Source organism: Anolis carolinensis, chromosome 2, assembly GCF_035594765.1.
Source record: "Anolis carolinensis isolate JA03-04 chromosome 2, rAnoCar3.1.pri, whole genome shotgun sequence".
Taxonomy (NCBI): Eukaryota; Metazoa; Chordata; class Lepidosauria; order Squamata; family Dactyloidae; genus Anolis; species Anolis carolinensis.
In genome coordinates, this window is record NC_085842.1 from 215,211,088 (window position 1) to 215,223,190 (window position 12,103).

At 39.3% G+C, this 12,103-nt stretch overlaps 1 protein-coding gene across 1 annotated transcript; it reads right to left on the minus strand.

Moving 5' to 3' along the window:
- Nucleotides 1-1,245: 1,245 nt before the first annotated feature.
- Nucleotides 1,246-11,995, minus strand: dnaja1 (DnaJ heat shock protein family (Hsp40) member A1). Its single transcript, XM_003224634.4, has 9 exons — nucleotides 11,834-11,995; nucleotides 9,765-9,910; nucleotides 9,213-9,390; nucleotides 8,589-8,693; nucleotides 8,240-8,467; nucleotides 5,859-5,973; nucleotides 4,820-4,935; nucleotides 3,854-3,954; nucleotides 1,246-2,810 (listed from the first exon to the last, which is right to left on the minus strand). Exons 2-9 carry the CDS (start codon nucleotides 9,894-9,896, stop codon nucleotides 2,595-2,597), a joined length of 1,191 nt encoding a protein of 396 aa, XP_003224682.1. The 5' UTR covers nucleotides 9,897-9,910; nucleotides 11,834-11,995; the 3' UTR covers nucleotides 1,246-2,594.
- Nucleotides 11,996-12,103: the final 108 nt, after the last annotated feature.

A 12,103-nucleotide genomic window follows, 5' to 3' on the forward strand; every position in this document is an offset into this window, starting at 1 on the left:
CTTGACTTCAGTCTCCTACAGGCAAACTATCTTTTATCTCCTCATGAGCACAGAAAATAGCTGTAAATGTTTTATTGTTTTTTAAATGAGATCTTAATTTCTTTTCGCCTCTTAGTGTGAATGTCTAGTTTCATCTGGCTAACTTCAAAAACATGCTCATCCTTGATCAAAACTCTTAAAAGAGTAACTGCTATTCAGGGTGTGGTCATTTTCTGGATTTGTATAACTTTTATTTTGATTAAGTTTGTGGTACTTATTTTTTTTAATTCTGCAACTTCTACAATAAAATCTCACTACAAAAAAATCTGGCACATTTGAACACTTTTTAAAACACATGATATTCAACTTGTGCTTGACAAAACACTCATTCTTATGGCTGGTGATGTAGTTTCTCCAGCATTATGGATGGACTTGGATTTGTGAAGATGCTTACATTTATCAAGTGGTGGCCTGGCAACTCTCACATAGAAATGTCAAAACTGTGCATAATACTGTCAAATGAAAAAAAAACTGTCCTCACGCACACAAGAAAACTAAACCTTTTCTTTCTAAAATAAATGTAAATCCACACCAAATGCTAACATAATTTCATGTGCTCTTCCACCAAAATTATGGGATACTACAGAGGGCAAGATTCTACACTGTAGTTGAATATACACAGCTGGTATGTACTGGAAAATTGGGGGGAAATCTTGGCTGTGAAACGAGCCTGACAAGAGGCAGAAGCATTTGGGGAAGTGGTAGCTTGAGGTTATGCCAACATGCCACCCACATATCCTGACCAGAATGTTCTCAGTATGCTCAACAGAACAGGTATCTTTGCTAGAAAGCAAACAGACCACTATAGAAGTACGTATATTGTATGACTGTTTTACCATGCAGATTGTAGGGCGGAATTATAACGGTTGTTTTGGATCGGTGTTAGGATACTTAATAGAAATCCTTACACAACAATGAACTTGTCTCTTTTTACTGCATTTATCACAGTCATGGATCCTTGAATATCAAATTCTCAATCTAGAATGTTCTATCAAAGGATCCTAAGAGACTACAAAATATTATCCATATCTTTACTATCCTTTCATAAACCTCTTGCTATAGTACCCATTTCTAAACCTTCTGAACAGATGATACCTGTTGTATGAGATGGGAAACATGCAGTTATTGCCACAGCAAGCTGCCCCTAAGGCATTGTCTTATTAACACACCTTAAATGTCTCATCAAAAAGCAAGAAAAGATGAAGCTGTTAGAAGATAGTGTTTATTTCCCCCCATGGGTTGAAACTCAAGTTTGAAGTACAATATGCAAGCATTTGTCAAGTCAGATTCTTCGTTCCACTAACATACTTGTTTCTATTAAATCATTCTTATCACAAGGACCATAAATTACAATGCAACTTAAACCCCTGGGAAGAAGCCATAGATTAAAACCTCAAATGCATAAGACCTGTGTTGAAATGGCAGAGCACTGGAATGCCATATCCATTAGCCCACCTGCTCTATATGCACAGCATAAGGGCTACAGCCGGGCATGCCTATCAAATATCAACATGGGTTTATTAAAGAAAAAGGTCAAGGGTCAGCGTAAGTACATTTTAGTCCTAGAAGAGGCACTTGAATCGGTTTAAGCCTTCCTGCAGTTACTGAAAGGCCAGCTGTAATCTGTGAAGCTAAAATACAAATACTTTGAAATGGCAAATGGTAGAGGTAGCCCTTTTCAGGAACTAAGAGCACACACACATCCCCTCAAATTATGGCAACTCATTCATTCATGAGTGACACAAATTTAGAAGGGAGCTTTCTAAAGGTGTACATATAGTCTAAGAAACTGAAAGTTAAGAGTCACTGAAACCTACTTACGCTAAAAGTCAAAACTTCCGTTAAATGTACAGTAACTTTCTAGCTTTACTACTTTTCAGTTGAGTGGCTTATTTTAAAATCCCACATATTTCCTATTCAAAAATGTTAAACATTTGGTTTTCATCCTACATAAACTATTACAGGTTGAATTTTCAACTCCTTACGAATTAGCAATGCTAGGATCCTGCATACCATTAATAGAGGGATTTTACAGCGTTGTAGCTAAAACTAGGGGGCAGGACTTAACTCTCCAGGGGAGGAAGGTATACAGTGCCATGCAGGTGCCTTGTGAAGCCTCACCCAGCCACAGTACATCCAAAACACACCAATGTATCTAGAAGCTGATGAATACAAAACTTTTAATTTCACATTTTTAACATGAATCATAAATACATGTGCATACTTAAGAGGAATATAATTTATAATACTAAACAGAAATCACTGAATACTAAGCCAGTGCATTTGCACACAATACACTTATGATGCACAAAATAAAATTAAAAAGCCAGAGCAAATTGACTTCTGGTTTCCTTAGGAGGCCATATGGAAATAGAACAGCATTTCAACTTGATTGAAGTAGTTTACAGATTTTAAGTTTGTTAACTTGATTTAAAAACAACTATGTCTAAATATTACAGGGACAATGGCAAGTTTGAGAGTTTAGCAACTTTAATCCTTCACTCATTCACAACTGACATACAAGACAAGCAGCACAAGGAAAACCATGAGGCCTTTTAAGACGTCTGGCACTGGACGCCACCTCTGGGATGGTGCTCGTCGTCTTCATAGGCTTCCCCATTGTAATGCCTTCTTTCCTGAGAGGGGTCAAAGTCTACCAACTCTACCTGGTCCATGTCTTCAGTTTCCTCCACTTCTTGCCTTGGAGGCAACAGCTTTTCTAACAGACATAGCTTATCAGAGGAAAGGAAGCCACTATCTGGAAAGATCACCTGAAATTTAGTAGACATGGTTACTATTTCTATATGGGAAATATGGTTTCAAAACCACAACATTAAAGGAAAGGTCACATTTGCTTAACAGATATTCTCCCTTTAAACCAGTATCACGAGGCATTATGCTCTAAAATGTATTCAAGAAATTTACATACCACAATGACCATAATGACCAGTCACTTAGGAATACACAATCAAAGCATTCCCAACAGATGGCTATCTCTAGAGAAGGCGATTCCACCACTCTGAAGCAGCATATTCAATTATGAAACAGCTTTTATTGTGCCATCTTCAATATGCCATCCTTCCAATTATTTAAACATGGCTCTCATGTCCCCTCTTAACCTTCTCTTCTCCAAGTTAAACATACTCAGCTCCCAAAATCATTCCTCATATGGCATGGCTTCCAGATCTTTTGCCATTTTGGTGAAGTGTGGTGCCTAAATCTGGACACAGTGTGATTCCAAATGAGGTCTGACCAAAGCAGAAGAGAATAGGACTGTAACTTCCCTCAATCTTGACACTATACTCCTATTGATGCACCCTACGAATTTATTTTTTTAAGCTGACGCATCACACTATTGACTCATGTTCAGCTTCTTGAGTACTATGATTCTTAAATCCCTTTTACATGTAGTGTTGCCAAACCACGTGTCATCCATCCTTTATCTGTGCATTCCTTTTTTCTGCGTAAGCGTAGTACCTTACATTTCTCTTTGTTGAAATTAATTTTTTAGTGTTGGCCCACCGTTCTAATCTGTTACAGTCATTCTGAATGCTAATCCTGTCCTCCGCCTGCTTACCTAATTTAGTACCATCTACAAAGTTACTAAGCATGCCTACTATTCCAACATCCAAGTTGTTTATATAGATGTTGAACAACTCTGGGCCCATCTGTTTCCAGGATAAAGAGGAATCATTTCCGAACATGTCTCAAATTTGGTTGGTCAACCAATTAAAAGTCCATGCAATAACAGCATTGTCTAAGAAATGTCATTTTATTTTCAGAAACTTCAAACTTAAAATCAGCTGCATCTCACCTTAAATTCAATGATTAGACGACCCTTTTCGTATGGTCTGCGATAGAATGGCATTCCCTCATTCAGTATACATTTAATGTCTCCATGTTTGACAACCTGACCTAGAAATAAAAAAGGATATTTATCCAACCCAGTTACAAATTAAACAAGATAGATGTCCAGCCTCATGTTAGAGCACTTTATTAAAGATGTATTCCAAAGTTTTGCATCTATTTTGTAGGAGGAAAGAAAAACCACAACTGATGTTATTTTCTGTATCAATTAACCAAAAGTAATAGGAGTCCATCAATGTAAAGATACTGTTCAGAATTCTATTATATATGCTACTTATGTTATATAACTGTTAGATGCATAACTAATTTATCACTTCCTGGGCCAACTCCACCAAACCGATTTAGCAGGCTTCTGCTATGCAGATAAAAGTGTCAATTCTGGAGATAATCAAGCTGTGGGCAGCTGACATACTGCCCCTCCCAAACCAGCAAAGTTGTGAACAGAAGCAGGACCTCCTTGTTGCAGCTTTACTGGCTGGCAAGAGAGGGGTGGAAATGTCATCCACTCACTCCCCCATTGGCAACAGAATGAACTTACTCTCCATGCAGTTGTTGCCAAACAAAGCTTTGGCAGGTTACAATCATGACACTAGTGCTATAGTTATGACTGTGTAGGAACTGTGAATATGGATGCACTATGGCTAACTCCAGGTCACGCACCTGTAAATCTGATCCTGAATTCTAGCCATCATCTTTGGAAAATAGGCATATTACGAATGGTAGCTTTCTACCATTCTACTACCTAAAGACATATAAAGAATCTAATATGCTGTAAATCTGCATCCCATAAATTGGAGAACATTTCTAGAGATAATGGTGATTTACTTACTTTGTATTTTAAAACAGACATATTTGACCACTGACATCGTTTAATATTTCCAAGGTGTATTTTGTCAAAGCAATACATACTTACCAGGATGAGAAGTAATGATTATGGTTCGATTGTCTAGCATTGCAATTGGTTTTTGGAACCCACACAGTGCCTCAACTAGTTGAATGTCCATGGACATGACCAGGTCTTCATTTCGTCTGCAGAAAAAGAGAATAAGCTGCGTAAGTAGGATAGTACATCGCAAATGGTACTGGACAGCAATTTGAGAAGGACACAGCACAACCCAACAGAGTCAACACAATACTTAAAATAAGTGAGATGGTACAAGATCTGTGAATTAATTCTAGCAACACCTATAATTTTATCTCTAATCTGATTCCTGGGGGATTAAAAGTCCCTAAGAATTCTGTAAGATGATACTTTACAACCCATTCTGATTTCAGGCTTTTCTTTATCACAAAAGTAGGAAGGCTTAAGGATTTTATGGTTCACCAACCATTTTATATACAGTGTCAAACAGCGAAACGGAAGTTACACACAGCTATCACATGATTCTGCAGTTACTAAAGGCAACACATTTTGACATTCAAAAGAGGCTAAAGATTCTAGCAGAAGGTTTATAACTAAAGGCACTTAAAGCTATAAAATGACTAAGCTTGCATTCAGCTATCTAGTGTTCCCTTCTAACTCTCCTTTTCTTATGTAGGCTTCTAACAGCAGCCTAATACATGAATGATAAATTCCATTAGGAATAAACATAAGAAATGATAACCCTAAAGCACCAGATCCCATCATATATTGGGAGCTAAGCAGGATCAGACCTGGATAGTATTTTGGATGGGAGACAGGCAACTTAAAAGCACATATGTACATCAGACATAACTAAAAATGACAACTCATTTCTCTGACTTTTCCAGCATTTTGAGGGGAAAATAGCTGAGCCTTGACAACATATATATTTTATTGTGCTCCTCTTACACCACTGATCAATACACATATCTAAAATACAATTACAGACCAAGAGTGGGACTACAACTCCCATGAAACCCTAGATAGTATAACCAACACTACGAAAGGTTAAATACCACTTGAAGTGTCACATGAGCTTGACCCCAATTACCTTGTAAACACAGAATGATCTTTTTGATCCAAGACAATAATGATATCTCCTGGCTCCAACCCTGGTTCCTGGTCTCCTTCACCATGGAAAGTTATCTTCTGACCATCTTTCATTCCTATTCCAAAAAATCATACAAGAAAAATCTGATATGGTAAAAGAATTCCACATGTTCTATCATCTAACCATTAACTAATAATAAACTAACCTATTAAGATCTAACAATGTATAATATTCTTCACTGTTGGTGAGAAGGGTACAAGATGATATGATATGCTGCACTTTATGTAAAATCGTTCTCTCATTCCGTTCCTTCGTGTCTTTTAATTTTATTCTGACTTTCTAGTTCTGTTTTCAGGGTATCATGCATTGCATTTTACATGTTCACTTATGCTTTTTTGCCACTTTAAATTGCCATTTAACTTTTAATAAAAAGCATCTTTACACTTTCAGGTGGATGAGTAGAAAGTTTTAACATAATTTTCAAAGCTTTAAGGTAAAAAGAAATATTTTGCTTATTTTCAAACACGTTTTCCACAGTAAAATGAGACCCCTCCCCAAAAAAGGAAAGGAAAATATACATGATCCTCTATTCTTTCTGTACAGCAAATCTGCCACTATCCGTAACAACAGAATAGCTGGAACCACTGTAAAGATATTACGTGAGGCGCATTTAGGCTTTAAACTAAATAAGAAAACAATATAACTCAAAATCCTTCAAGTGATAGATCCTTGAAGTATAACACACACATGACTTTTTATCAGCATACATGTAGCATCTTGTAACCAAAAAGTCTATAGACTTTGGCTCACCTAAGTGGGTCAAGGATAATCAGAATGGAGTGCTGAGCAAGAAATACAGACAGGGGAACTTAGAACTAGTTTATAAAGTAGATTGGTAAATGCTTCACAACTTCTTGCATAAATTGTGGATACCTGACAGCACTGTAAATGTATCATGCAAGTGATGTGGTTTAAAACAATATTTATATCGAAAGTTTGAGATGCAGGTGGGAAATACAACAGCATCCTCCTTGCTATGCTGCTTTTTCATGTTGTATGTTTAAACCTCATCCTTTGAGATGCCGTTTTATTTACCCACTGATGCTTCAGTGTTCCACAAATCAATTGAGGAATCTCCATAGGATACTTCAGTTGCCTTTCCCATGTCAGACCATTAAGCCTCATGGCAACTCAATTTCAACAATCTAGCACTGCAGAATAATTTCCCCAAAAAACGTGAAGGCTAAAGGATGGGCAAGCAGAGTTCTGCTTATCTAACTCCAAATCTGAATAATAAATTATGAGGGGTAGGAAACATGAATTTTGAGGATGGGAAATTGATGAGGAATGTACACTGTGTGGTATTCATGTGGTGACAATCTTAATCTCTATTCTAAAGGTTTTATTGTAGCTAGGAGCAAGGCTGATTTCACAAGTGAAAAGAAAAGGTATGTTTCTGAATCCTAATCGGTGTTCTCCAGAACATTTTTAGTTCCGCCACCATTCTTATTTTTCTTATTGCATCAATGTAATTTATATCATGCAGCTGATATACTGCTACCCAATGGAATGGCTCACAGATAGCAGGAAGTATGTATCGTGTTCACAACCTGGCACACTGCATGAACTAGTCAGCTATTTTCTGGCACTAAAACAAGCCCAAAGCCTTGTGGTTCAGGCCAAGCAAAAAGCTGAGATTGCCAACCTCATTTCCCTAGGTCCCAGCTGGACAGGGAAGGGGAAGATACACTGATTTGTTTTGCTATCTGCTGAATAACTAACTTGAAAGAAGCTGAAGGCACAGAGGCAGAACAAAACAACATACCCCACTGCTAAGATTGACTGGAGGCAAGAGTCACATCTGTTTGTCCTTCACCATCTTCTCAATTTCAGCAGTGTAGCATGAGGCTGGGATATGGACTTGCTGCTTGGGGCAAGGGTGAACCATACTGCTTGTTTGGTCGAAGTCATACTAAATTTGCCCAACACTTAACCCTCAACTAACCCTTTTCAAAATGGTTTAAATGTTTTTACCACATAGCCTGAGGGCCCCAACAAAGATGGATTGATGACACTTCTGTCATGGAACCACATTCATTATCCTCATTGTAAAGGCTCATCAATAATTCTCCTGACTAGCTATTGTACTATAAAGTTATTTCTACTGCCTAGTATTCTACACTATTAGTAGTATCTTACTGCTCTTCTGAAAGTTCCAGAATCCAGGTTTTCTGTGATGATCCATACAAACACAATGCAATTCAGCTATATGATAATTATTATTATGTTTATTTATATCCCACTTTTTCTTTCCGTCCGGAGACTCAAAGTGGCTAACAATAAAAAGCATTACAACTACAAACCCCAAGTACAATACACACCTTTATCAATATGGACTTCAAGAATTTTCTTCTCTCTAACAATCTTCCTTCCATTGCAGCTTTTACATCTATCCTTGGGACTGATGCGCTCTCCATGGCCCTGGCATTCCATACACACCGACTGGATTTGCTGAACCATTCCAGGTCCTATTTGGTGAATCCTTATTTGCATGCCTGTTCCTCTGCAATTAAGGCAGCATTCCACTGCACCTTTCTTGCCACCTCGACCTATAGAAGAACATGAAGCAGAAAGAAACATTTATGTCTCCTCCCTCCCTCACTTGCTACATATAATTTGTCATAGATGTCAATTTCTACTGGATTAACTGAATTTTTTGTGCCAACATACCTTCGCATTTGTCACAAATCACATTCTTTTGTAGAGCGAGTTTTCGTGTTGCTCCATTGTACAAATCTTCTAGAGTTACTGACAACTGATGAACAACATTTTTACCTATAACGAAAAGCAGGTTTTGGATGACAAATGCTCCAAAGAGTTTCATTACTGAGGTTTCAGATCCAAGCTTCTGATTCTAATTTTTTCCACTATGGGAAGTCACTATAAGGATAAACATTGACTAGTATTGTATCTACACTAAAAAAAAGGCCAACGGGTTCTCCCCCAAAGCAATGTGAGGAAGTCATAGTGCTTGATCCTTACTGAGGGAAGGTAGAACCAACAAACTAAGGATGCAATTCTCTGCCTATTCTATACATATGGAAAGCATTAACAGAAACTCAGTCGAATACTTCCAAATGAACATACAGAGAATCACACTGCACATCAATTAACAATCCATGCAAAATGCAACATATAATTATTTTGGGTCCTACCTCTTTCACTTGAGGTACTTCATAAATGAAAACACACATTATCCTAACATTAACTTTACCCTTTTGTTTATTAGCCAAGAATAGTTCATATGAACTACCAAGGCTTCTGTGAACTACTTCAAGTAAAGTTGTACATTACCTCTCCTCTCTCGTTGCATTCTGCCACCTCCTCCAAAGAACATATCAAATATATCCATGGGTGACCCAAAGCTGCTTCCAGTACCACCCTCTTTAATGGCTTGTTCACCACCTTTATCATACAAATCCCTTTTCTTGGTGTCAGAAAGAACTTCATAAGCTTGAGAAATCTGTTTGAACTACAAGAACAAAAATAACAAAAAATCAGATAAATACTATTTAACAGAAAGAAATTTCTATCACTATAATATTTACTTTGTACCACTATAACTGCTTAAAGGTAAGGAAGTGGCTCGAGATTAATAGCATGTTATTTAGCAACATTAGTTCTCAGCTCTAATTTGTCTGCTAACAACCAACCTGCAATTTTTGAAGTAAAACTCATAGAGTGCAGCTGCAGCATGACATTTACAAAAAGGTAAAAACTAATTCAGGATAGATATATCAGAATCCAACCCATTCACAACAATGAAGCAAAGCAAGGAGACAATACAGCACCCTCCACTAAGCTAATAAGCAAAATATTTATGAGCGAGTGAGCCTGCAAACTTGCCTTTTCACCTTCATTTGGATTCTTATCAGGGTGGTATTTCAATGCCAGTTTCCTATAAGCCTTTTTCAGTTCTTCTTGGGACGCATTGGGTTTCACGCCAAGCACATCATAGTATGTGGTCTCCTTCACCATGGTACAATAGATACCTGGAAGGGGGAAAGATGAAAATTAAAACAACAAAAGGAATGCAAGACAGATGATGTCATGAATACCGCCCACTTCCTTATTTCCTCAAGGACTGTGCCCATAAAGGGACCTCTGGTGAGACCAAACTCATATCTTCTTGTGCTGCCTCACTCTGAGCACCAATTACTCTGGATTCTCTACAACAAAGTTTTCTAAACTGTGTGTTAAGACACATTAATGTGTAAATGTGTTGCACAGATATGAGAATGACATAAATCTCGGAAATGTATGTTATCTTACATATCGTACATACATTTTCCAAAAAATATAAATGAATGCTTTTAGTGAGATATGTTGTGTCCCCCATACATTCCCTTATTACAATATATAGCCAAATAGCCTTGACCTGAACAGTTTGGCTTTAAAGGTCTACATCTATATTTAAAGGTTTGTATATTTACCAGCTCCCAGTGGCACAGTGGGTTAAACCGCTGAGATGCTGAATTTGCTGACCGATAGGTTGGCGGTTAGAATCCGGGGAGCGGGATGAGCTTCTGCTGTTAGCCCCAGCTTCTGCCAACTTAGCAGTTCAAAAACATGCAAATGTGAGTAGATCAATAGATCCTGCTGTGGTAGGAAGGTAACGTCGCTCGCCGGCCACGTGACCTACAGACATCGGCTCTTTGGCTTAAAATTTGGAGATAAGCACCAACCCCCAGAGTCGGACACAACTAAACTTAATGTCAAGGGGAAACTTTTACCTTTATCTCACATCTACCAGTCCTTGCTATTATCGTCACATATATCAGGCATGGGAAATCTTTGGCCCTACAGATATTCTTGGACTCCAACTCCATAATTACTAGGAATTGTGGGAGCTGGAGTCCAAAACACCTGGAGGGCCAAAGGTTGCCCATGCTAGTCATACATGATGATTCTCCTTGTAGGTTTATTGATTTGTACTCTATCATGTTGCGAAGATGTCTGTATTCTCTTTGAAGGGGTTGGTTAGCTATTAAAAACAGAACGTCTGTGTTGCGAAATGATGTGTGACTAAAGAAATGTTGGGAAAGCAGAGCCTTTCCACACAGCCATATAACCCAGGATATCAAGGCAGATAGCCCACAATATTTTCTGCTTCTTACTGGAATATATGACAGTGTGGACCCAGATAGCCCAGTTTAAAGCAGATATTGTGGGATTTTCTGCCTCAATATTCTGGGTTACATGGCTGTGTGGAAGGGCCCGAGCTTCAGGCAAACCAGGCTCGCCCCTCATTGCTTCAGTTTCCAGCCCCACGTGACAATAGTCACTGGGCCTCCCCAGTGGAAAAAAACACCCCCTAGCTCAGTGGTTCTCAACCTGTGAGCCACAGGTTCTCAATCCCACAATATCTGCAGGCGTTTTGTCCAACACCTCCCAGAAATCCCAGCCAGTTTACCAGCTGTTAGGATTTCAGGGAGTTAAAGGCCAAAACATCTGGGGACCCACAGGTTGAGAACCACTGGCCTCTTTTCTTGTGCCAAACAGCAGTTAGAACAAGGGCACTTCCACACAGCCATACAATCCAGAATATCAAGGCAGAATATCCCGCAATATCTGACTTGGACTGGGTTATGGGAGTCCACATTGCCAAATATTCCAGTTCAAAGCAGAAAATGTGGGATTTATTCAGCTGTGTGGAAGGGGCCCAAGGTTCCCCCTCTCACACCACTACCCTGCTATCCCTCATCCTCTTCCCCCTCCTTTCTTCCCTCCCTCCCGCCCGCCAAATCCCCTTCTCTGCCTTCGCTCAGAACCCGGAGTCAGCTGACCTAACCGTCGCGCGCTTCCCCCACCCGCGCGCCCGTTCTTTGTGGAGAACAAGAGGAAATGGGAAGGGGGGGGAAAGATACCTGAGGTGACCCCTCCCGCGCCCGGCTTTTCCTTTGTCTTTTACTCACTTGCGCTTTACACCCTTAGAATCAAAGCAGCCCTGTTCTCTCGCCCTCGCTCCCTCAGCAGCCGGCTCGAGCTTCTTCTTCTCCCTCCTCCTCCTCGCGCCGACTTTTTCTGGAAAGTTCCGAGCCGGTCTCAAGCTAGGCTAGGCAGCATCCGGGGAGTTTTCTTTCCCTTTCAAGAAAGGCCCGCCCTCCTCCCCAGGTGCTGCTATTGGCCGGCTTTATCGCAAACGGTGGCGAACCCCCAATCATAAGCCTCCCTGGCCCTGACGT

Excerpts from the sequence above, each read along its gene's own strand:
- dnaja1 (XM_003224634.4), bottom strand. The coding sequence starts at position 9,896 with ATGGTGAAGGAGACCACATACTATGATGTGCTTGGCGTGAAACCCAAT. Across the intron at positions 9,391-9,764 it reads ATCCAAATGAAGGTGAAAAG|TTCAAACAGATTTCTCAAGC; the intron begins GCAAGTTTGCAG and ends TTGTTCTTGTAG. Across the intron at positions 2,811-3,853 it reads GTCTAATCATTGAATTTAAG|GTGATCTTTCCAGATAGTGG; the intron begins GTGAGATGCAGC and ends ACTAAATTTCAG.